Source organism: Anopheles moucheti, chromosome 2, assembly GCF_943734755.1.
Source record: "Anopheles moucheti chromosome 2, idAnoMoucSN_F20_07, whole genome shotgun sequence".
Lineage (NCBI taxonomy): Eukaryota > Metazoa > Arthropoda > Insecta > Diptera > Culicidae > Anopheles > Anopheles moucheti.
Window position 1 is genome coordinate 1,892,674 of NC_069140.1, and position 24,385 is coordinate 1,917,058.

Sequence of the window (24,385 nt, forward strand, 5' to 3'; positions counted from 1 at the left end):
CCCGGTTAAATTTCTCTAGCAATTTAAAAAAACCGTTGTTTAATCAAGATGTTGTTTTAATGTATTTGATATCCTCAAACGACACATTACGGATTTAGCAGATTTTTTGCAAACACTGCACTTCCTGTAAGCACTGTTTGTTGATATACGAAGTCTCCGCCAGTCATGGCTTTGGTTCGATGATGGAGTGGCCAAGAAGATTATTAAGAAGATAATATTTCCCCGGTATCTAAACGTTGCTTACCGTGGTGCAAACGCATCTACCAAAAACTAGTTTTTAAAGTCCTACACACGTTTGCTGAACATGTTTGACTGGTGTTAGAGTGATCCGTATAAAGCGTTGAAGTCTGGCTTTGAACGATCTCAGTCAGTTATGAGTACCAGTGCGTAACAGATAGATGTAGATCATTGAGCTTGTTTTGTGTGGTGATCATTATAACACTCGCGGCTTGAGTCCACCGTTCGTGACCGAAGGAAAATGCAAACAGTGCCCTAGCTAAGCAATAACTTAAACGTGTAATGTGAATTAGAAATTGAAGAGGTTATTGGATTGTTTCCAAATATTAAGGTGCTATCGTGTTTGCTTCAACGAGTTACAACGAGTTTAGTTTTGTGACAAAATGAGACCAAAATTCCAGATACACAGATGGAGGGTGGTCGATGTCGGACTAGTTGCATTCATCGTGATATTAATTTCCGCCACAGTAACAGGACGTACGTCGGATAAATTAAAAGTCACTCTACCTCACGGTGGTACGCTGACTGGTAGATATTTAACCACGTTTAGCGGTCAAGGCATTCTCGCTTTTCTTGGAGTACCATTTGCAAAACCACCCGTCAATGAGCTGAGGTTTAAGGTGATTACTGGAATATAGCATAAAGTGAATAAATGACTCAAATTAGATGCATTGAATAAATTATCTGTGCTCTGCTCTACATAAGTTCTTAGTTTGTTAAGTTTCCTCCAAAGTTGCAATGTGATTAGATGTCTAATTTTTTGTATCATTTTGTACGTTGTACAACAAATGTTGAAATACTTTTTCTTCTGAATCTTCTACAAGATGTTCCACCATCTCATCTTCTTTTGAGCGGTCTTGGTTTATTATAAAAAAACTTTAAGCTAGCTATCTTTTAGCTTTTTTTTGCTTTAACCACTTGTACGTGAATAGTTGGTCAAGCTTGTGAAGGACATGGTTCAGTCGAAATTTCAACCCCAACCGGTTATTTGGTTCTGCATTATTGGTTCGTTGGTCGTTGTGCTTCTAGAGACTTTGAGATTCTTCTATTGAGAACCCAAACACTTCTCCCTTCCTCTTTTGCTGTCCATGTTTGGCTAAGCTAGCTATCGCAGGTCATGATTTCGGGTTTTTTGTTGATGTTTATAACCGGTTCTGATCGTATTTGATTCACGACCTACGGTGATACAAAACGTAAAGTCGAAACACAACATGTGGGAACATAAGGAACTGACCTAAGATCGACGCTATTAATAACTTTACAATTACACTACTGCTCAAAATCGCACTACAAGTGCGATAGTTTTAATCACCATTCCAAATTTGTTGCTTTCCAAATATTTGCTAACTTAGTGATTGGATTCGCTGTTGACGATTCGCCATCGACATGATCATGGAGGCGCCCAGTATCCACGTGTTCAGAGCGATCCGATACATGTCATCCCTATCTTAAATCATCATTTCATAACTTTATAGCTATATTGCAACAAATAGCATTCGATTTTCAGCTGTAAAGATCCTGATTAAATCATTCACAATTTATTGCTTCATCACAATGGATTGTATTATTGATTATTATTATTTATGCTTTGTTTCAATAACACAGCATTAAATAGTATTCTCATTCCTCTTTAGGCCCCAGTACCCTTTGGACCATGGGTGGGTGATCGACTAGCTATTACTGATGCACCCTTATGCACACAACGTGATCCGTATAGACGAGATGAATCCATTTCCGGGGTGGAAGACTGCTTACTGCTAAACGTATATGTGCCTGATCGTCCACGGTCGCCACTGTTACGATTCAATACAACGAATCCAACTCCATATCCAGTAATGGTGTTCTTTCACGGTGGTGGCTGGCAATGTGGCTCTGGTACTCGTTCTTTTTATGGACCTGATTTCTTACTCGAGCACGACGTGATCTACATCGGCGCTAACTTTCGACTTGGACCGCTTGGCTTCCTCAGCACCGAACAAGAGGACTGTCCGGGAAATAATGGACTAAAGGACCAAAACTTAGTGCTCCGATGGATCCGCGAGAATATAGCATCTTTCGGCGGTGATCCACACGCAGTTACGGTGTTTGGTGAAAGTGCCGGTGGTGCAAGCGGAACATATCACATGATGTCACCACTCTCTCGGGGACTGTTTCAGCGAGTAATTTCTCAATCAGGAGTGAACTTAGATGCCTGGGCGCAACCAGCGCATCCAGGAGTTGCGCGGACACGATCGATACAGTTGGGCGAAATGCTGAACTGCCCACAGGGCACCGATGGACGATTCAAGGAAATGCTCGACTGTCTTCGACGTGCTTCTGGGGATGAAGTTACAAGGAAATTCTATGACTTTTTTGTAAGTATCGTCTAGAGACTATCGAGCTGAGATTATTCTCCTTACGAATAATCTGTTTGAATAATATTTTGCAGGTTTGGGATACCGATCCCATGATCCCGTTTCCGCCAGTTGTGGAACCAGATTTACCGGGAGCTTTCATAACGAAACATCCAAGAGATGAGTATGAGCCACATGCTATCGGAATTCCTTGGATGACCGGACTAACACTAGACGAGGGAGCTTTAAAAAGTGCTTGTAAGTTTATGAAGAACTTTAAGTTGGCAAGATATAGTGCAATTGGTTCCTCTTTTTCGTTCTAGCCTTAATAAACATGCCGCAACTTCGACAGAGTTTAAATGACCATTGGGAACAAGCACTACCCATTTCGTTGTACTACGATCATCATGGGCTTGAAAGGCAGCGCCAAATTACAGAGGAGGTTAATAGTTACTACTTCAAAAATCAGAAACTGGTCGATGCGACCGAGAAAAATTTAACAAACGTTAGTATCATTATCTATTAGCATATATTTTTCTACATAGAAGCTTATCTTACAACACTGGTTTGTTTCCATCTTCCAACAGTTGTATTCGGATGCTTGGTTTTTAGCTGGAATGGATGAATATCTGCGAATTCGTTTGCTTGGACAAGAACGACGATCATCTACATCGAAGGCAGGACCAACTTATGTATATCTTTTTGCTCAAAAAGCTTCCGCTAGCTTCACGGAAATATTCAAGGGAGGAAAAGAGAAATATTATGGTAAGTTTCCAACAGCTCTGGCCGAGAAAAATACTCATATCGTTGTTCATCGCTTATTACTAGGAGTTTGCCATGCAGAGGAACTTCAGTACATGTTTCCCATCGCCAAAGAGCTTCCAAACTTCCACACAGCCATTCCTACTGATGAGGAGCTCGAGATACGACGAGTCATTACTAAGCTATGGGTTAACTTTGCTCGCACCGGTAATCCAACTCCACAAACAGATAATGATTACCCGCAGTGGCCTGCAGCACAACAATTTCCTTTGCAGTATCTACGAATCGGTAGTCTGGACGCTACGAAGGAACCAATTGTTGCGCTAGAAACAGGCCTGTTTGAAGAACGTGCTGCATTTTGGCGCAAATTAAAAGCACACCATCTATCTGCAGAAGTTGAGCAAAATCAACCGCCACGAAACGAACTTTGATCGTGCTTATTAAGATTGCAGGGATATTTTTCGAAATCCAACTATAAGAGATTAAAACGAAATCACATATGCATGACAAACAATAGATGAAAAGCTTGATGGAAATATATTCATTTTCAGAGCATAAAAAAGAACTCAGGAGTATATGTTAACAACGATAGGACATTTTCCAGTAGCGTCAAATTGACAGAAGTTAAATGGATGTAGATGCTAAGTTGATGGTAGCAATAAACGTCCAACAATTCTTTCATTTCAAATTCAAAATATCAAACGATTATGATCAATTTACGATTTAATTATGAACTCATTCCAATGAATACACCGAATCGTGCTTGCGCCGGTCGCTTTCCGATGAACATTGTACAGCATATCACCAGAACCGCCAAGATATAAACATCGAACGATTATGGTGTTGGGCATGCACATGCGCATTGCACCAGTAAACACGTACAGCGACGTATTGAATCATGTTTCTGTCACATAAAATCTTTAATTCAGCATAGTTAGTGCCGTGCTGGCATTAACGGCTCCGCGCTTAACGCAAGGTGAACAAAAGGTAACTGGGATTTGCGTCCGAACAATAATTGAACGATGCGAAAACAATTACGCTCGGGCTAGTGATTGTTCTACATTTAACGCAATCAAATTCGCTTTAGTGTTTTATTCGCAGTTTGTGTATGTGTGTGGTTGCGTGTGTGAGTGTGTGTGTGACAGTTAATGTATGGTGGCATGTAAAAGGTTGTGTTAAAATTAATTCTTGATTAAGAACATGTCAACACCTGTTCTTTATTAAACACTGGAATGTTCGTTATGGTGCTTATGATATATTATTGTTTGATTAAATAAATATTTGACAAACCACGTACAATCGAATGAGTGAAACGTGGGCTTAGGAATGCTGTATTGATTTGTAGCATTACATGTGTTTTTGTGCTGGTATTTGTGCGTGATGGAATGACTAGCCAGTATCAGTGAGCAGAATGTTTAATTAACTGATTTGTTGCCTACAACATAAATAAAACAAGTCGTAAAATAGCATTACGAACTGTCGGAGATGGTTGACTGACGGTCTGGGGGATTATCCGAATTACTTTTAAAGCAAGTTCATTTGCACAGTCATAAAGGTCAGAAAGGAACGGTGTAAGGCAGGTAGGGAAGATTCGATTGTGCCAATATTGTTGCCCGCTGATTGTAATTGTTGCTTGAAGGACTTTCCCTGCCTCCTGAATATTGTCTCAAAGAAGAAACACTTCCATACTCTACCCACTTCTACTCAAAGAAGAACCAAATAACTTCCTATTCCGTCTTTTGAAGTGAGATGAAACAGTACAACAGTACAAGTACAGTTTCGATACTGTTTTCGTACATCCCAATATGAAACGTATGTAGAACGATGTACAAAGATTACATCGAATTCTACATTTATGCTGAGAAGCCTGTCAATCAAAATATGACGCATGTTTTTTTTTTCGCTAAGGTGCTGTGGTTTGGGACGTTAATGCGTATGCAAATTGAAGGATCACCTTATGCAGGTATAGAAAGTCCTTCGAAATAGCGGCTATCTACAAAAGATTTTCATCACAAAAAAACATATCGAGTGCTGGCAGCCCTTAGACAGCCCAGTGCGTCAACGTATCGCCTCACCAGCAGAGTTATTGTGGTGGATGATGATTTGTTGGAATTGTTAAACCCACCTTAGCTGCGGGGACCAGCTAATTGTTGAAAAAGTATTCGGAACCCTCCCAGAGGAATGTCCGTACGGTGATAGCTCGGGGAGAAGAATGGTTTATGAAGGATCACCTTTTGCCCCAAAATGAGGACTCTCTCGTGATGTAGTCCGGTCAAATGATGGAATAGCTGGTACACGTTTTTCCAATTACACTCTATGGCTTCCCGTGCATCGTAGGTTGGTGCTAGGTTTATAACCTTTCACTGAGAGCCTGTTTGAAGAAGCGTTGTACGTTTATGCGAGGATAAAGTTGGATTTTTCTAATTGCAATTAGTTCTAGATTTTTTAATTACTTCGTGGATCTCATTAGGCGTGATCTCACCCATGCTCTAATTGTTGCAAGATTGGGCGGTAGGTTCACATTCTTCGCCTTTATCGTTCCTTCGTGCTCAGCCACTGTGAGCGGTGTCGATCTTGTTCGGAGGTCGCCTATGGTCCTTTAGGTGAAACATGGAAACTCTGTTACTAGCAACACGTGTCTCGTGTATACGTGTGTATGCGATAAAACAAACATCTTCGAGGAACGAAAAGAGAAACCGCTACACGAAAATGTCTTGCCCTAAGGAATTCTTGAAACCGCTCCCCTTATATTCGATGCACGGTGGTGAGGGCCAACTTATACACCATTCAAAATTCAATTGTCTTTCCAAACTTACGGGACCGAAAAATAACCTTGCTACATATTTTAGTGAGTTTTTGTGAGTTTAATCTAACAAATGGGCATTTCCTTTTAAAGAAATTTTATGCATCAGTCAGTTTTATGCATCAATGTTAAACTTTTGACAGCCTTGGAAATGTCCGTTGCATGTTGTTCATTTGGACTCATAGAGAGGATAGAGAGGTAGCCGGATAGTCAGGCTACGCGATAAAAATAAGTCTAGTAAGTAGCATTATATGACGATATGACGATCGCAATAGGTCGAAGGACCAAGAAGAGAAGGTGAAATGTTATCGAGACATTGGGTCGAGTAAACACAATCATTTATATGAAACCATCAACCACACCCTTCATGGCTTTTTACGATGTTTGTAACGCACGCCTTAACGCCTTGCGTAGAACAGAACAGCAATAAGCGAACAAATGTACAAAACAATCTACCGTATCAACAATTTACTTGTGTACATTCCGCTAGTACTGTAGAGCAATCGCCGATTTATTTGTCCTATTTAGTTCTACAACCAGTATATAACTCGATACGACTTGTCTAACTGCTTTCTCCAAACGATTTAAATTCCATACGGCGAAATATTCAGAACTAGATTTTATCTAGATTGAAATTCCGAAGGGTCTTATTTTTAAGTCACAATTTGACGATTGTACTATACGAGTCTTGTTAGTCAATTATAACCATGCGTCTCCATTGCTTTGAGAATTTGCTTACATTATATTTCAGTGCAAAATATTTGGCATATACTATTGTTTGGGAAATCATAAGTGTTAGTTTCGAAACATATTAAATACATAATAGTAGGAAAACACATATTATTTTATATAATCTACCGAGTAGTTTTCATTTCAAAACGTTCAACATTGACGTATTAAAGCTTTGAAATAACGTCTTAAAGCTACACTGACATTCTACACTGTTTCTTCTTGCGATAGACAATGGAAACGTTGTACACTGGACATATACATGGATTTCCTCCCTCGGCAAACATATCATATGGATCGTTAAGCACAGCATGGGGCTCACAGGGAGGTTTAATTGCTTTAGGAGTAGTACTTGGCAGCTCTGTTAGCTTAGTCGGGCTTGCATTTGCTTTCATTACGTACAGGTAAGTGATATAATACAATAAGCAATTGTCCAATTCCATTATGGAATAATACATGTCGATAAGACTGTATAAACCGTATCACAAAAGGTTGTGGTGAGTGAAAAGCGTATAAGATTTCATGAACTTTATTCCCACAGTGCTCGTGGGATGAATCTTATTGACACTTACCGCCCACGGCCTGAGGTCTGACTGTTCCAGAAAATAATGAAGACATTTTATGTGTTTAGCTTATTTTCAGATTTAAAATCGTTGGCAGGAACAACGCTTTTAAGCCTTCTAGCTTCACTGTTTATGAGCCAATTAATCTTTGTTATAGGTGTAGGAGGAGTACAGGTAGGTTGTACTTACTTGTACAGTTGGTAAAGTTTTGCTAATTTTGCTACAGGAAGTGGAAAGTGCCAAACTAATTAAGTATGACATTAATAACCTTTTCCTCGTACTTTTAATCCAGGATTCCGAGCTATGTCTATCACTTTCGCTGGCATTACTGTTCATGAAGTTGGCATCACTCTGTTGGCTGTGTTGCTGCTGTCATCATGCGCTCGTATTATTTCGCTCCAACACCAATCTGCACTCGTATCGTGAATCAACCATGGGTAAAACATTGGTTAGTTACAGGTGAGTCTCGGATGCATGTTGGCCATTGTGAACCATTGTTCAATGTTGTTTCGATCAACTTTTTTTTGCATAATTTACAGTCTTGTATCTTGGGGATATCCCTTGATTATGCTCGGCGTTGCAGCTGCCTTCAAGTATAAGGAACGCGAGCTAAAATTTAACGGCTACTCACACATACAAGTGATTGCACAAATAGTGCAAGAGCTAAATGGTGAAAACCATTGTTGGTGAGTCTTACAACAAAAAAACATTACAATTGACAAGAATACCTTTAGCTAAACTTCGCTCCTCCTTTTCTTACTAGGTTAATGGAAGGATCGGCATATTTCTGGGGCTTTCTAATGCCAGCGATTGTGTTACTTTTTACCGGCTTTTATCTTGCCTGTCAAGGAGAAGGAGCTATCAAAATTGCCGCCGCACTTCAGGTTGACTCCAGAGCAAAAAACAAGTTAATAAAAAAGCGTGGTTTGCAAATCGGATTATTTTTCAAGGTGAGTATTAGAAATTGCATGGGAGTTTCATAATTGTTCACAATTCGTATTCTCTACCCATGCATGCTGTATATTGTATACAGATAAAAGATTAATTTACTTATGCTCCACCCACGTTTGATTTATTTTTCAGATTTTGGTCGTGTTATCGTCTGTTGTAGCGCTTGGTGCCGTTGCTTCGATCTGGAACGTAATGGAGCTCTGGTCGATTTACAGCATTGCTCAGGGAGTACAGGTGAGTTTCAGTATTATTTGCACAGTTTAAATTCTAAACATCTAAACACTTTAACATATTTTTCTATTGAAAAATTAATACACTGATTAACATTGACAGGGTCTCGTGGTAGCATTATTAGTGTCTTGTAACTGTAAAGTTTTGAAGCTCTATTCAGCACCTAAAACTCACAAGTCTCGCCGTGGCACGTACCGCAACCTGAAGGACGGTGATGGTGGAAAGTATGGTATCCTCTCTGTGTCCAACCCTAACTACGAGGATATAGTACATATCGGCAGTATGCCTGAGGAAAATCCATCGAGCCTTACCAAGATGTCCTACAAGGAAGGTTGCTTCGTCGATCGCAGCGACAGCACAGCACCGACAGCACTGGATTACGCTTTTAATGGTGAATTATCTACTTCGCTCTCGATTGACGAGGTGTCGAAAACTCCTTTGCCTGTATCAGTATAGATGGTTCTGCAGTATGTACGCAGTGACAAGTTTCAAGTTCAACCAATACCATGGAATGGAGATTTCGTATGCCAGCTAGGTAAGACAATAAGTTACCGGGTGGGATAAAGATGACTACGGAATAATCGCTTCAAACTATCCAACTATGTAGAAACCTATTCATATCAAAACCAAGGATTTACTGATATATCAAATAACTCGCCGTCCAGAACATAATCAGTACACTTTTCCTAACAATGCAATAAATCAAATTGGGAAAATTAAGTAACTATCTTTATCATTAGCCGTGTACAAAGATGCCATTTTTTTTGGGACACGCTGGCACGATGTGTTAGTCTTGTCCAGCGATATGTTCTAGCTTGGTTGAGTAAATCGTCGTCCGCAATACAAACGAACGTTTTAAAGGCAAACCCGCTCTTAGCTAACATATCAAAATGGTGCGGCGTTCCTAAAACTGCCCAACTCTCGACCCAACTAAATTGGTTCAAATTGTAAGACACTTAGACTGTGTGTCGAAATTTTACGTATCCCAGGTAATCTGTTACTGCTTGTTTCATCACTGTTATTATACAGCTTCCAAGAAAACCTTAGGGGAAATCAATCTAATCCTCAAGCCACGTTCTACATAGAGCTCTCATGTCGTAGAATCGACAATACATGGAACAGTTTTATTTTCGTGATATACCACACGCGTGCAAGGGAATTACTTGGAATCTGTTAATGTTTGGCACTGTACATATTAGTAGTAGCATTAAAAAACAGGATAAAGTGAATGGAATTGTCAACAATATTGATCATAAAGTAATATCACTCTCTTAAGTAACTAAGAAACACTCTACAGCTCTAAACCTATCACCGATCCATTGTCCGTTTACCTTACATCCCTGCTAAACGTGAGTGATTAATGTGGAAATGTTATTTACAATGTGTCGTACGTCAAACATTGCAAAGTTGCTGATTCATGTTTTGCCAGTGGCTCGAAAGACATGGTCTATTATATTTGGCACATTAGTTTCACTTTTTGTCAAATTGTTGTGATAGTTGCACAATAAGAGAGAGTACAATAAGATTTTGAAACGTTTTTATTAGACGTGTGGTAATGACCATGGAAAAATACGAAGCTGCTTGAACAAAAAAATGTTTCAATTTCAAGCAAAAACAGATATATACACAAATAAGAAAAAAGAAGTCAAATTGTTAAATTACAGCATCCATCATATTTAAAAACATGTATTCGAAGTTTAATTGATCGTTTACTACAAACAGTCACATTTTTCCTGGGGACATATGTAACTATTCTTCAATTATGCACTCAAACCTGCATAATTATGGGACGCTAGTTTGGGCTTTTGCCTTACCTGGACATCTCTAGGAGCCAGAGAGAAGCAATCAATCATCATTTTCTTTAAGTAAAACAATCAATCAGAAGCTCTCAGTAAAGCTGTATAGCAATATGCTGTATGAAAAATGTTATTTTAAACGTAAGAAGCTGTATTTCTTTTCCTATAAATGCATTTGATAGTGGAATTATCTCGATCAAACTAGGTTATTGAGGTATGGCTAGAAACATATTCCCGTAATGTAAACATAATCCTGTAACACATCAGCATCAGATTTAGATCATAATAAAGTTTTAAACTTATCATATTCAATCCTCTGGTAAATCATTAAGAAAGTGGAATATGGACATTTAGATACACACTTATATGTATTTTAGTATTCATATAATCAAAGATATTACTTAAGAAACGCAAGTAATAAAACTATTTGAGTTATGTTAATGTGTGTAGCTAACAGAGTTCCAAAATGCCTTTCTGTAAAATACATGATGATCTAATTTAGAACCTGGTATGATTTAAAAAGAAGAGTTTTTATTTTACGCTGGATCTCAGTATTGGGGACACGTGATTCACAGCATGCTGCAGGTACGTATCATGAAATAAAAGTACAATACAAACTAGGCGGTGGATATGTAATTATATGGAAGATTGGTTAGAGTTATGTATTTCTAGATTGAAATAAGAATCTAGAATAGAACATTCTCATTTCGGTTTGAACAGGAATTTTATCCTAATTAAAAATAAGCTCTGAAATTTTAAATAATGTCTTCAACGGCCCCGTATCGCGAGGTGGTATGAAATGTTTCACGTATCTTTACATGACTTTTTTCACCGGAGAGCAACATTTCAACTGTTTCATGATTCTCACTCTCTTCACTCTATTCGTGTGTTTGAAAGAGAAACAAGAGAGAAAAAGAATAAAAGAGAAACGAATGTTGATTGGAACAATCACGCACACTGCTACACTACGGAGTTTGCTTACAAATTGACAGCTTGTAGTTTGCTGGGCAATGGCGTCGGTGAAGAAATTCTAAACCGAGTTTATTAAATTATCAGGAATTAAAACCGTTCTGCTTTGGTACAATTGTTTCACGGAAGTGCTCATAAAGTTGTTCTTACGATAGTTGGACAGCAGGGTGAGTAATTATTGGTAAAATATGCTTACCGGTTTGCTTTATGCAAATGAGGCTCGGCACTGTGTTCACAAAACTTTATGCTACTGATTTTTCGTGCTTTACAACTATCGTTCACTATCAAATTTCACACCTTTTATTTGCGTTTAACTACGGTTAACATTGCAGTAGACGAAATGAGCAAACGACGGCGGACGAGCTCGTTCCAAGATGACGAAAACAGTGAAGATGATGGTTCCCCCGAGCAAAGCCCAGTTCCTGCAACAACAAGGAAGAAGAAGAGGCTCGATCCGGTAAGTGATGTTTAACTCCCGGGCTGTGTGCTTATCCCTTCTACTGATGAGTTTACACATTCCGAAGCAATGAAATGGAAAACTCAATGCCTTAGTAAGAATTTGTATCTTTTTATGGTTTTCTAGATGGAGTTATGTCAACATCTGTACGAAACCATTCGTACATTCAAGAAAGAAGATGGTACAACCATTTGCGATACATTCATACGTGCACCGAAACGACGCCAGGAACCATCCTATTACGAAGTAGTAATGAATCCGATTGATTTACTCAAAGTTCAACAAAAGCTAAAGACGGACTCGTACGAAGACGTCGACGATTTGGCCGCAGACATTGAATTGATCGTGAACAATGCAAAAGCATTCTACAAGCCTGACTCTACGGAATATCAAGACGCTTGCCAGCTGCTGGATGTGTTTAATACGAACAAAAAACGTATTATAGAAAATCAACTCGAAGAAGGATGGTTGGAAACGAGACCAAGAAAAATTACCCGACCCAGGAAATCGCTCACCGCCGAAGAGGATGAATTCGATGAAGCTTCCGATTTCGACCCTTACGAGGAACTTTTCGCTATCGTCATGACGGCAACGGATCCGTTGGACAACCATGAACTACATCATATGTTTCAGTTATTGCCATCGAAAAAGCTCTATCCTGGCTATTATGACATCATCGACCATCCAATAGATTTGAAGCTAATTGCTACCAAAATTCAAACCAGCGCATATTCAAACCTTAACGAAATGGAAAAGGACTTGCTGCAAATGACAAAGAATGCGTGCACATTTAATGAACCCGGGTCGCAAATTTACAAGGACGCCAAGATGTTGAAGAAGATATTTATGGCACGCAAGGCAGATATAGAATCGGGGCGGTACAGGAAACCTCTTAATAGACGTCCCAAAATTGCGTCAAGTGCGACGGTAGCTGCACTGAAGGAAGAGATCGAAAGTTCCGATGATGATTTCGATGATTCGATGGAAACAGAGGGCGATGGTCCACTTTGGCAATTGTTTGACCAACTGTATAACACGGCCAACACTAATGGTAAGTGAAGCAACAGCTTAAATTCCTTTTGTGTTAAACTAACCCATATCAGGCTATTGGTGAAGTTATAGTTTTATTGTAACCTTATTTCTTTTTCTTCTGTTTCACACGTGTGTTTTTGTTATATTTCATCTGATTGATTCATTATCTTCATTGCATCCTGGATTTGTTCCGCCTTTTTTGTGTTTCTTTCTTTCATACCATTTGTTGAATGAACTCACATAGATCCCAATGCCTTAGGTGCGCCTTTGGGTGAATCTCTTTGGAAGCTACCGAACAAACGTTTCCACCCCGAATACTACAACCTTATCAAGAAACCCATCTCCATGGCACAAATAAGAAACAAGCTGAAGAAAGGTATATACACCCACATTACTGATATGACGGCCGATCTGTATTTGATGCTGGATAATGCGAAAAAAGCTAACGCTCCCAATAGCAAAATTCATAAGGTAAGTGTCCTATAAAAGATAAATCCTTATGAGCTCTATGAACTGATATGGTTTCAAATTTCAATGCTTTATTTTTCAGGATGCTCAAAAAATGCAGAAAATTCTCAACCAAAAGCTGATTGACTCGGGAGATTTAGAAGAGAGCGACGAAGAAGAGGATGAAGAAGATACGGATTCGTCTCAACCGACATCATCGCGCAAAAAAGGTCGTGTTGCCAAAAGCATTGGTTCACCTTCACACTGTTCTTCGAATAGTGCGCTGGTTTCCAAAACCAACCGCTTGGTTCCGACAACGATATCGTTGAAAAAGAAGCTGTTATCTTTACACGAGTTTCTTGTCGATTTTACGTACGATGATCATCAACCGATGGCCTTGTTTATGGAAAAACCTTCCAAAAAGTTGTACCCAGACTACTACCAAGTCATTCAGCATCCGATAGATATGACAACGATTGAAAACAATATTAAAGCGGATCGTTACAGCACCATCGATGATATTGTGGGCGACTATCGGCTGATGTTTTCAAACTGTCGCAAATATAACGAAGAAGGGTCGATGATCTACGAAGATGCTAACATTCTCGAGAAGGCATTGAATGAAAAGTTGAAGGAGTTTTCGGGCATGAGCAAAAAATTTAGCCTTTCTGGGAAAATGTAAGGAACGACACGATCGAAGGTAAATGTTTTTTTGCATGATCTTATGGTTTTATTATCTCTATTTTCAGTGTCAAACCTGCGCGCAAGAGTAATTCTACTCCACTGGAAACGAAACTAAAGCAAATGTATGACACGATACGGGAATACCGAGAACCGAAACAGAACCGACAGCTTTCGTATATATTTATGAAATTACCTTCAAAAAGCGTAAGATAACATGGCGTACAAACGAATTTCACTACAGTAGCTTTCTTATTCAATTTCTTCAATTTTTATCATTATTTATAGGAATATCCTGATTATTATGATATCATCAAAGACCCGATTGACATTGAAAAGATCGAGAAAAAGCTACGCCAACAGATTTATGAAAGCGTCGATGATATGGCAGCAGATTTTATGCTTATGTTCGAGAACGCTTGCAAGTACAATGAACCAGATTCTCAAATTTACAAAGATGCGCTATGTTTGCAACAATTGCTCATCCAGACGAAACAAGCTCTGCGAAGTGAAGAAACCGTACCCAATGTACAACAAGCAGTGCAGGAGCTTTTACTATCTCTCTTTACTACGTTTTATAACTATCAAGATGAAGAGGGTCGATGTTATTCGGATTCCCTGGCAGAATTAGTTGAGTACGATGAATGCGATGGCAATAGGTAATAACGAAAGCAGAAGGTTTGTCCAAAATGCGTAATAAATAATGTATATCATATTGTTTTCTTTCCAGGGTGAGAGCAATTTCTTTAGATCTCATCAAACGCCGTCTAGACAAGGGTTTGTACAAGCGTTTGGATACGTTTCAAGAAGACATATTTAGTTGCCTTGAGCGCGCACGTCGACTAAGTCGCACAGATTCGCAGGTGTTTGAAGATTCCATTGAGTTGCAATCATTCTTTATAAAAAAACGCGACGAGTTATGTCAAAATGGAAACGTGCTCGAATCTCCCGCCCTGAGCTACAACACAATGCACCTAAGTGCCGCTGTAGAATCTCTACGACAATCCAAGCTACTGCAAGAGGAAGAAACCGACACTGATAGCGATGCAGTGGTGAGTACCATATGAATTAAACCGTAGTTTATATTACACATTAGTTGATTTCGAATATCATCCATGCTTTATTTATCTATTAGCAACCATCTCAAGGAGAGAGTATGACAATCGATCAAAAAGTATTTTCTCCCGGAGACTTTGTGTATATCGACATGCCGGAAAACAAAAGTATGTATCTGTGTTATTTTTAACGTAATTTAAGGAAACTGTTCTTATTGTGTTGGTGTCATGGTTATTTCTATTGATCGATTTTATGTTCCAGTTCCTGGCATCATGTATATCGAGCGCCTGTGGACAACGGTCGACAATATTAAGATGATGGACGGTTTGTTGCTTCTCCGGCCGCACGAAACGTATCACGTGCAAACAAGGAAATTCATGGAGCAGGAACTTTTCAAAAGCGACCAACACATTCAAATCCCTCTGTCTAAAGCATTGAATAAATGCTTTGTTATGCACGTCCGGGACTATGTTAAACTGAAGCCAGAACACTTTCCCATCAAGGATGTGTTCGTATGCGAATCTCGGTACAGTTCAAAGGCGAGATCATTCAAAAAGCTGAAAACCTGGAATCTTGTGCGTGCAAATGATCCAGTGAAGCTGATTCCTCGAGAGGTACCGCTGGAAATAAAGCGCGTTATGTCTGTTTTCAAAGAGCGTGTTGAGAAGCATAAGGAGGAACTGTCGGAATTACAACTTCAAGAAGCAATGCTTGAAAAGGAGAAACCAAACGTGGTTATATATATGAACGGGGTGGAAGATGGAAATGTGTATTATGAACAATACAATACCGTTTGTGGAGGTGTAGTCAAAACCGGCGATTACGTCTACGTAGCTACCGAATCTGGCAAGCAATCGATTTCACAGATTACATCTATTTGGGAAACAAAAGAGTAAGTAGATATTCTTTCGGAATATACTATAAGAAAAAAATGTAACCACTTGGTTGTATTCTAATTTCAATTTTTAGTGGAAAAATTTTGTTCCGCGGACCCTGGCTTCTAACTCCTCCCGAAGTACCTGGCACGATAAGTAGATTATTTTATCGGCAAGAAGTTTTGCTGTCAACCATTCAAGAAACAACTTCTGCTGTGGCTATTGTTGGTCGATGTGCGGTGCTCGATCAAAGCGAATATATCACTAGTAAGTATAAACTTATTTTAAAATAACCGTGTTAGGTTTTAGTATTATATTGAATGAACTCAAAGATAAAAAATTCTAACACCATTATCCAACACCTCTATTATTAGGAAGACCAACGGAAATCGGAGAGTCCGACGTATACATGTGCGAATCTATATTTGATGAATTTAAAAAACAAATTCGCAAAATAGTTGCTCCTTCGGGTTTGCGTAAATTCACGCACAGCCAAATGGTCACTACGGATGAAGTGTATCATTTCCGTCGTCCCATAAATCCTCCAAAGGTATGTATGAAGAGAAAATGTAAGATAATTCAATGGGAAGATCCCACTAACTTTATCAACACTTTAAGGTAACATGTGGCGAAATTGCAGCAGTTCAGGAAAATAAGCCAATTTCTTCGACTGATTTTATGGTACGTATTATAATCTTTATTTACAATAATAACCGAACTTAGCGGTCATAAGTAGTTTGATGAAATTTCATAGTGTGCTTACATAATTACTAACCTTCTCGAAAAAGTATCTAGTCTAACAATCATAAAGTAGCGTTAAACTTTCATGCTAATGGGTATTATGATTATTTCATGTAACCCTGTTTGGACTTGTGTAATTTAATTCTACTTAGTTTAGAAAAATTACATCTATTTTCAACTCTTTTAACAATATGTTCGTAGAAATGTAGCATCTTGTGCCAATAACATTGACGCCTTGAAATTAAACTAAATAAAAAAAAGCAATACAAGCATCTAAATTAAAGTAAGAAGTTAATTCAAACTGAAAATGCGTAGGAAAAACACACACTCACAAATAATGTATAGGTAATGCCAGTTGAAATAATAAGGCCTTGGAGGAAGAGGATATAACATAATATAACACAATATAAAGATATTAAAAAGCTGGTGTTGACAAGCCTACAATCATCACATACTGTGCTGTTATGCCCCACCTGAATCTTACAGGACATGAAGGAAGACTTTGGCATCATCGATGATTCGATCGATGGGCCTCCGTCGATTGGGTCGGACACAATCATGACGGCATCGCCACATCCAACACAAACGATCAACACCAGCACTCCGACGATGACCACCAAAAAAACATCTAAACCCGGCAAGAAGCTAGTGACAGGCTACATATTGTACTCTAGCGAACACCGGAAGACTATCTGTGCCAGCAATCCGGAAGCAACGTTCGGTGACGTATCACGCATTGTCGGAAACGAATGGCGCAATTTGAGCGACCAAGAAAAAGCTATTTGGGAACAGCGGGCGGTTAAGATAAATGAAGAAAGTGCAGCAAAGTACGCAGCCGACATGGCTGAATCAAATTGCCCCAGCCCAGCCAACTTCAAGACCGACGGTCCAATCATACAGGACATCGTAACGAATCATGTATGGTGCTTTTGTTTTTTTCGTTATTATTTTACCTCAATTATAGTCACGCTAGAATCTTCGGATGCGACAAGTAACTTTGCTTGAATCTTGAATAAGCAATTTTGCGTTTTTCAATAATGTGCCCAAGATTTTCTTTCCGTTTTGTAATTATAATGGTAGTGCTTGGACGATTTAAAGATTTGTGATTTGATGATATTGTTTACATTTGCTCAGTAATCATATCTTTGCTTTTGCCTTTTATCTTCAAATTTCGCTTTAAAAACAGGCCTATGAATGCTGCTGGGACAAATGTGATCATCAATATGAGGATCCTGCTGAATGGTCGGAGCATTGTATTGCCGAAGGTGCGGGCTGTGTTTACAAGACATTCATCGCGTCTGCAGATCAAGAATTTATCTGCATCTGGAGGAACTGTGTGCGACTCCGCCGGAACATGCCACCTTTTCCGTCTGTTACGCGACTTGTGAAGCACGTCAAGGAAGTGCATTTAACGAAAGGTGTTAGCAAGTTAATTCAACCGCAGGACCGTAGCAAAAACTACGTGCATTCTAAACGCCCTCCTGGAATAAATACGGGAAATAATGCACCTGCGGTTAGCATGGGCAACGTAAACGCCAGCAACATGGGGACGATTACTTTACAACCAATGGGTAACGTAGGAAGCCATCCATTGAACGGCACTAACACAAACATTATGGCACTGTCTGCTCAAAACGCTGGCGGCGTAGTATCTGGCAATAATCAGATGCAACCGATGCACGCACAACAATCAACATCAATGGCAACGGCTAGTGGAGCCAATGCACCGCAAATTGGCAATTCGATTACTGCCCCGTACTTCAGCTGTAAGATATCTGTTACGATCGAAGCATGTAATCCGCGGAATCAATTATTTACGTTTTGCATATTATTATTTCAGACATTTCTGCCCAACCAGCAGAACCGTTGTTTGTTACGGTACCTCCCCGACCCCAACGTGTACTACATTCGGAAGCATACATCAAATACATCGAAAGGCTGCAGCAGAAATCGACCTACATTACACCGTGGCAGAAAACATTCACCGCTACCAGAGAGACTATTCCTAATACGGATGTAAATAGGCTACCGCAGCAGTGGCTTGGGAAACGTGCTCAAGACCGTTCAGATGTTGTAGTGGATGCGTTGTGGCAGTTGCGGAATTTCATGATGAAGGAAGTGATCCAATTTGATCGCTTTTAGATGTAGTTTAAGAATTAAGTATCACATTACATTTCATGCCTTATAGGTTTGCAGATATTTCATTTCAAGCATAGAGAAAAGATTTTATTTCTTATCCATTGAACTTTGTAACAAATGTTTTAATGTAAGATATAAATACATTATATCCAGCAGTACGCAAAATTGGTAAAAGTTTGAATTTGAGAATAGAATGCTGATAATCTGGTTGATTTTTTACATATACTTTGTTTAGTATATTAGTTTTATTACAGTTTCATCTGCAGATTCGCCATTTTCGCATAATATTCATGCACCAAACGGGTCACCTCGCCAGCACATCCCCATGCAAGTGTAATTCCTGCACCACCGTGACCATAGTTGTGGACTAATGCATGACGCTCTCCTGAAACATGACTCCATTAAGTTAAGGAAGGTAATTGAAGAGTTATGTTTGAACTTACCATTAACGAAAACGATACATTCCAGTTCTAAACGTACCCCGGTAGATCTGACCGGACGTAATCCAACACTATCCCGTACGATTAGTGCATCTTTCAATGAAGGCATAAGGTCTAGGCAACCCTTTCTGATAGTGTACCGGTCAATGGGGCTTACCAGCAGATTGTTGCTTTTTTGCTTCGTCCCACCCAAAATGACTGTATCCGTGTTGGGAATTATGTAGCACGATTCATTGGTGAATGAATGAAATACGGATGTCGACTGTACACGCTGAACCTGACCACGGACGGGAAACAGTTCTGCATCATCTGCAACGTTTTGCGAACCCATACCTAGACAATTGATAATAATAGCATTTGCGGCAATGTCCATGCGTTCCAAGCAACGGATACTTTCCAAACGTTCTTGGCGAAACACTACATTACGAGTGGACAAAATGTCACGATAGTGTTTCATCAGTTTGGAAGGTTCGCATGTAAAAGTGATGTACATAAATGCCGTTTGGACGTTCTGCTGTAGTTTAAAATGTTCAGACGCCTCACACACTTTACTAAATCCAAACACAATATCATGCCACCAAGGAGCGGGTGTGTCGTTTTCATAACACTCCAGAACTGGCACTAAACAAATTCCACACCGATCGGCATATCCACCACGCCATAGTTGCAGGAAATAGTCGTGCGTTGCTTGAGCCCATCGTCTAGAAAATATCGTTGCTTTAGGTTAAACTGCAAACGTGGTGCGATGCGCCTTACGAACCTACAATCGATGATCGATGTTTTACCTAATACGTACGGTCCCCACAATCCAGCGGCCACGTCACTCGTTGTGTTGGGACTAAAATTATCACTTATGAGCTGTATTGTTGAACAGGGAAATTCATTCGACAATCGCATAGCACAGGATAATCCATTTATTCCACCACCTAAGATAACAAACTGTTGATAGTTCGTACACATCGTTCTTTTGCGTAGCCAGGTAGTTGTTTACAAATGAATGTGAAAAATCACTGCAAACTCTTAGCAAGAAAAGCCGCAACTGATTCAATCATCAGCTGACTCAGGGCTAAAAATATTGCATTTAGTTATCTCGCTTTGGCGCGTTACGATAGATACGAAGAAGAATAATCATTGATTCACTTTTAATAGTCCACACGATAAGCAATATACCTGTTGACAACATTAACGACAACACGCAGGAAATAATGTTTGAATAGGCAGAATCTTTATTTATTTGTAGGACATAACTTTTAACACTAAATTTTGATATGATGAAACAGTTTTATTGCTTTACACAACGATATCTTATTTCTATTGAATTGCTGACTTTAATGAACGATTCGGGATCTATGACATTAAAGTAATACGGTTATTATGCTCTGTTTCCTCCCTGCTACCTATTGCTTACGTCCTCTACTCAGTTACCATGTGAACCGCCCGATTAGAAGTCATGTGCATTGAATAATGTTTCATAATTAATGAGCTGGCGGTACTATTAATCACATTCAGTTCAATTAACCTTTCCTCTCACTGCAGATTTCATTTTGCTCGGGGTACTACTTTTAACGCGCTTATTGTACGTTTTGATGTAAAAGTCTAAAAACAAACCCAGCACAATGATTGCCTGCAGAAATCCGTACCACAGCCAAAACGTTGGGAAATTGCAATTTCCGCAGACCAGCGGGCGTCCAAAATGGAAAGCTAAGTGTATGAACTGAGTCAGCTGCAGTCTTGTAAGATATTTTTTCCACCACACGCTGCTGCTCTGTGCTCCCAGTGATGTGAGAAAATAGTAAAAGTACATTATCGCATGTACCAGCGTATTCCACAGACCGAGCAGTAAGACGTGACCTCCGGGAACGAATACTAGAGCGCAATAGGTGGTTACTACCATGAACGAATGGTGATACACATGCAGAAACGAAACATGGGATTGTTTCTTGCGTAAAACGAAAAATATCGTATCAGCTAAGTCGAATAGCTTGAGCCAGAAATAAGCGTAGCTGAAGTAAACTTCATCCATCCCTGCCTTCGATCTCGTGTAGTCGATCGGTTGACATCGGAAGGAAAAATTGTCATACAAAATGAAAACATTGTAACACTGTAATGAGAAAAATATAGCAGTATGTTAGTACTCATTTAGTGTCTATTCGCTTACACACACTTACAATACGCAGAAACAGCATAACATTTGCGGCCATTTGGAACAAGTTGTAAGCCTTTATCATGTGGAGGACATTGTACGGCTTTCGATTCGCCATATGACGTGGACCATAGCGGAGCACGAAGTATAAATAGGCTAAAACAATGCCCACGATGTAAACGGGTGATCCAGCCAAAGGAAGATGCGCACTACGGTCGTCTAAAGTGAACAAAAAAGTCTCAGTTTGTGCACGATTAGCCTCCACGTGTGTGATGCTTACCTCTTCGCTCGATGAAGTAATCATTGTAGTATTTAGTAGCAATGCTAAGCACTGTCACCATGGTGCACTGCGAGATGTTCCGCGAACTACTATATCGGGTGCTACGCTAAAGCTACAGATTTGTGTCCACTTCCGCCAATAACTTATCACTGTACTGAAGCGATAGTTGAGGTTGAGTTTTTAAACAAGTTATTAGTGTCTTATTGGCAACTTTTCGTTCGGGTCAGTCATATACAATTTCGTAGCAAGATTGTAACGAAAGGAAAGTTCAAACAAGGCCGATATGTGTTCATTTTGCAGCAGTGAAGCAATGTATTGAAGACGGTACAATAAATCGTCGGTTTATCTATCGTGTGCCATTGCGAGAGGGCCGTGCAGTAACGTCGAAACAGTTCCAGCTCGAACTGTTACGTAAAATTGGAAACTAATAATGCATATCGCAATTAACCTCTTTTGCAATTTGCATCGAGAGTTAGGTAAAAGGTCCGATTAATTAAATACTACCTACAGCAACAATTACAACTTTTGCTTGGCGTAACGACCTGCTACTCGACTAGGTTTATACCTGACATTTTTTCTGGCTTACTAGACTTATCTTTTACCACGTAGCCGAATAGTCTGTCTAAGAAGCTACAAGAGAACGGACCAGATGAGACTTGGCCACTGTCCAGTTGTGTGGAGCCGATGCCGCTACTAAACACACCACCAGGTCGCCCCTGTGAGAGATCGAAATATTTCTTGAATATTAAAATTGCATTAGTGTGTTGTCGCAATTGTCGTAGCACATAACCAAACACTCCGCTTTATTGTGATCTTTTTTTGTATTTATCGGAAGAATGGCCAAGCTATTTATCTATTTGTGATCAATGTTGCTTATTGTTTCAAGACATTCATTGTTAGTGTACAGTAGAGTTTCTTAGTAATAACAATATGGTGTAGTTCGAACATTCGACCGGGCGGCCCAGTGAAGTATTGGTAGCGGCGCCTCCACACAACACGAGCGATTTGAAATCCCATCCGAACCAATCCCCCATACGTAAGACTGGCTATCTAGCAACGGGTAAATAAAGTCAAAGAAAGCCAGAAATGGCAGTGTTAGTAGACCTCATGACCTCATTGTGCTAACTTACATCTTACTATGTCATGCGTGCCATTTCGGGTTTACTAGACTAATCGTTTACACGGTAGCCGGGAACTCATTCCTTGCAACGGGGGATTAATCCGAATGGGATTTTAGACCAGTCTTATGGTGTGAAGACCGACCCCGGTTTTTCTTATTATTGCTAAATTTTGTACGCAACATGTTTACGGATATAACATATAAACAGGTATTGAACAGTCGGTTTTAAATAATTAAAATGTGTTAAGGTTTGGTATTTATTAGACAAATATGCAAAATTTCTTTCGTTTCGTTTGGACAAACGCAGTTTAATAAATATTTAATCAAATATCTAAAATGTTTCTTAGTTTTCCGTTCTCTCTGTGTACGTACAGTTTATTTGTAAGCATTATTTTGGGATCAATTGCATATACTTATAAAACTAGCAGTAAAAATACATAACGAAGAAAAGTTGTTTAGCTATCCAACCTTTTATTTGTAAGACAAATATTATTTCTTTTTAATGTACGCTTTTACATAAAAGTCAGCAAACAAGGTGAACATAAACATATTTTGTGTGAAACCGATAAATAGAAGAATTTTGGGGAAATCACAGTATCCTGCCACTAAAGGAATACCAAAATGTAGCATCAGAATAGTGAACTGAACCTGTAAGATAGAACAGAAATGACAATTACCAACTACGGATAAAATGCCCAACAAATAGATGGAATCGTACCAGCTGAACTTGGGTGATGTATCGTTTCCACCATAATGAATTTTTCAATTCCGGCTTGAACGTTGTAAGGAAATAGTAAAAATACATAATAACATGTACAAAGCTATTGATCAACCCTAAAAGTGTGGCGTGGCTCCCTGCAAGATAAGAGGAGTAAAATAATCATGATGCGTATAAACACGATAATATTACCCTGCATTACAAATAAAAGGTAATACATACCGGCTAAAAATTTAGTAAATATGTAGGTGGCGACTACCATGCCTGCATGGTGATAGGTGTGAAGAAATGTGATCTGGTTATACTTTTTTCGCACTACAAAGAATACCTAGATAGGCGAAAGCCATTCAGATATAGAATTACATTTTAGTATATCATTACTCCTTACAATCGATCGACGAACTTACCGTGTCTAGAAGATCAATAATTTTAGAAATAAAATAGAGATACGTTACAAATATGAGTTTACGTCTCGTTGGGTTGTCTTTCTGGTTGATCGTTTCGCAACTCCAGCTGTAGTCCGAATCGAAGTAAGAGTTCAATCCACCCACGATGCCGATGTAAAGGTTCAAAAAGATCTGTATCAAATTGTACATATTCATGACCGTTGTTAGATCGAATGGTTTCTGATGTTTCATTAATCGACGACCCCAATCGTTGACGAACTGTAGGTACAGTACAATAATAGCTATAATCGGCCATGGCGACCCAAGCAAAGGATAATGCTCGACTCGGGGATCTGTCAGTTGAAACGAAAATGTAAGCTTTTAGAAAGCATGTAGTCGCATAAATCCAAAGTCACGCTACATACCTTTGTATTCGTTGAAATAGTAATTGATCGTTTGGTAAATATTACGCAACACTAACGCCATCTTATTGGAG

General features: G+C 39.3%; 6 protein-coding genes across 6 annotated transcripts; 3 read left to right on the top strand and 3 right to left on the bottom strand.

Annotated features, from left to right (window-relative positions):
* The first annotated feature begins 620 nt into the window (after positions 1-620).
* On the top strand, positions 621-3,763 carry LOC128310356 (juvenile hormone esterase). The gene is made up of 6 exons (XM_053046978.1): positions 621-857; positions 1,872-2,591; positions 2,666-2,828; positions 2,894-3,075; positions 3,158-3,335; positions 3,399-3,763. Exons 1-6 carry the CDS (start codon positions 621-623, stop codon positions 3,761-3,763), a joined length of 1,845 nt encoding a protein of 614 aa, XP_052902938.1.
* A 3,335-nt stretch (positions 3,764-7,098) lies between these two features.
* On the top strand, positions 7,099-9,360 carry LOC128298165 (adhesion G protein-coupled receptor L1-like). Its single transcript, XM_053033906.1, has 7 exons — positions 7,099-7,268; positions 7,496-7,601; positions 7,720-7,886; positions 7,967-8,113; positions 8,191-8,377; positions 8,511-8,612; positions 8,712-9,360. Exons 1-7 carry the CDS (start codon positions 7,099-7,101, stop codon positions 9,063-9,065), a joined length of 1,233 nt encoding a protein of 410 aa, XP_052889866.1. The 3' UTR covers positions 9,066-9,360.
* A 2,052-nt stretch (positions 9,361-11,412) lies between these two features.
* Positions 11,413-18,954, top strand: LOC128300855 (protein polybromo-1). The gene is made up of 16 exons (XM_053037082.1): positions 11,413-11,541; positions 11,707-11,831; positions 11,958-12,882; positions 13,108-13,334; positions 13,414-13,988; positions 14,060-14,198; positions 14,280-14,650; positions 14,722-15,043; positions 15,127-15,214; positions 15,309-15,939; positions 16,017-16,189; positions 16,297-16,472; positions 16,541-16,603; positions 17,150-17,581; positions 17,850-18,429; positions 18,504-18,954. The coding sequence occupies exons 2-16, from the start codon at positions 11,715-11,717 to the stop codon at positions 18,803-18,805; spliced, it is 5,121 nt and encodes a 1,706-aa protein (XP_052893042.1). The 5' UTR covers positions 11,413-11,541; positions 11,707-11,714; the 3' UTR covers positions 18,806-18,954.
* A 6-nt stretch (positions 18,955-18,960) lies between these two features.
* LOC128300863 (D-aspartate oxidase-like) lies at positions 18,961-20,202 on the bottom strand. The gene is made up of 3 exons (XM_053037095.1): positions 20,003-20,202; positions 19,246-19,943; positions 18,961-19,187 (listed from the first exon to the last, which is right to left on the bottom strand). The coding sequence occupies exons 1-3, from the start codon at positions 20,200-20,202 to the stop codon at positions 19,051-19,053; spliced, it is 1,035 nt and encodes a 344-aa protein (XP_052893055.1). The 3' UTR covers positions 18,961-19,050.
* Positions 20,203-20,752: 550 nt separating this feature from the next.
* On the bottom strand, positions 20,753-21,726 carry LOC128298462 (elongation of very long chain fatty acids protein AAEL008004-like). The gene is made up of 3 exons (XM_053034211.1): positions 21,666-21,726; positions 21,411-21,604; positions 20,753-21,343 (listed from the first exon to the last, which is right to left on the bottom strand). The coding sequence occupies exons 1-3, from the start codon at positions 21,724-21,726 to the stop codon at positions 20,753-20,755; spliced, it is 846 nt and encodes a 281-aa protein (XP_052890171.1).
* Positions 21,727-23,274: 1,548 nt separating this feature from the next.
* LOC128298461 (elongation of very long chain fatty acids protein AAEL008004-like) lies at positions 23,275-24,375 on the bottom strand. The gene is made up of 5 exons (XM_053034210.1): positions 24,315-24,375; positions 23,911-24,242; positions 23,726-23,831; positions 23,504-23,640; positions 23,275-23,433 (listed from the first exon to the last, which is right to left on the bottom strand). Exons 1-5 carry the CDS (start codon positions 24,373-24,375, stop codon positions 23,275-23,277), a joined length of 795 nt encoding a protein of 264 aa, XP_052890170.1.
* Between the last annotated feature and the right edge of the window lie 10 nt (positions 24,376-24,385).

Bases quoted from the DNA above. Each gene is read 5' to 3' on its own strand.
- LOC128310356 (XM_053046978.1), top strand. From the start codon at position 621: ATGAGACCAAAATTCCAGATACACAGATGGAGGGTGGTCGATGTCGGA. The intron at 2,592-2,665 runs GTAAGTATCGTC...AATATTTTGCAG, and splicing joins GGAAATTCTATGACTTTTTT to GTTTGGGATACCGATCCCAT. The intron at 3,336-3,398 runs GTAAGTTTCCAA...GCTTATTACTAG, and splicing joins AGGAAAAGAGAAATATTATG to GAGTTTGCCATGCAGAGGAA.
- LOC128298165 (XM_053033906.1), top strand. From the start codon at position 7,099: ATGGAAACGTTGTACACTGGACATATACATGGATTTCCTCCCTCGGCA. The intron at 8,114-8,190 runs GTGAGTCTTACA...TTTTCTTACTAG, and splicing joins AATGGTGAAAACCATTGTTG to GTTAATGGAAGGATCGGCAT. The intron at 8,613-8,711 runs GTGAGTTTCAGT...TAACATTGACAG, and splicing joins GCATTGCTCAGGGAGTACAG to GGTCTCGTGGTAGCATTATT.
- LOC128300855 (XM_053037082.1), top strand. From the start codon at position 11,715: ATGAGCAAACGACGGCGGACGAGCTCGTTCCAAGATGACGAAAACAGT. The intron at 11,832-11,957 runs GTAAGTGATGTT...ATGGTTTTCTAG, and splicing joins AGAAGAAGAGGCTCGATCCG to ATGGAGTTATGTCAACATCT. The intron at 16,190-16,296 runs GTAAGTATAAAC...CTCTATTATTAG, and splicing joins TCAAAGCGAATATATCACTA to GAAGACCAACGGAAATCGGA.
- LOC128300863 (XM_053037095.1), bottom strand. From the start codon at position 20,202: ATGTGTACGAACTATCAACAGTTTGTTATCTTAGGTGGTGGAATAAAT. The intron at 19,944-20,002 runs GTTCGTAAGGCG...GATATTTTCTAG, and splicing joins ACATCGATCATCGATTGTAG to ACGATGGGCTCAAGCAACGC. The intron at 19,188-19,245 runs GTAAGTTCAAAC...GTCATGTTTCAG, and splicing joins ATGTATCGTTTTCGTTAATG to GAGAGCGTCATGCATTAGTC.
- LOC128298462 (XM_053034211.1), bottom strand. From the start codon at position 21,726: ATGGTGACAGTGCTTAGCATTGCTACTAAATACTACAATGATTACTTC. The intron at 21,605-21,665 runs GTAAGCATCACA...TGTTCACTTTAG, and splicing joins TTACTTCATCGAGCGAAGAG to ACGACCGTAGTGCGCATCTT. The intron at 21,344-21,410 runs GTAAGTGTGTGT...TTCTCATTACAG, and splicing joins TTATGCTGTTTCTGCGTATT to TGTTACAATGTTTTCATTTT.
- LOC128298461 (XM_053034210.1), bottom strand. From the start codon at position 24,375: ATGGCGTTAGTGTTGCGTAATATTTACCAAACGATCAATTACTATTTC. The intron at 23,832-23,910 runs GTAAGTTCGTCG...TCGCCTATCTAG, and splicing joins TTATTGATCTTCTAGACACG to GTATTCTTTGTAGTGCGAAA. The intron at 23,434-23,503 runs GTACGATTCCAT...TCTATCTTACAG, and splicing joins ACATCACCCAAGTTCAGCTG to GTTCAGTTCACTATTCTGAT.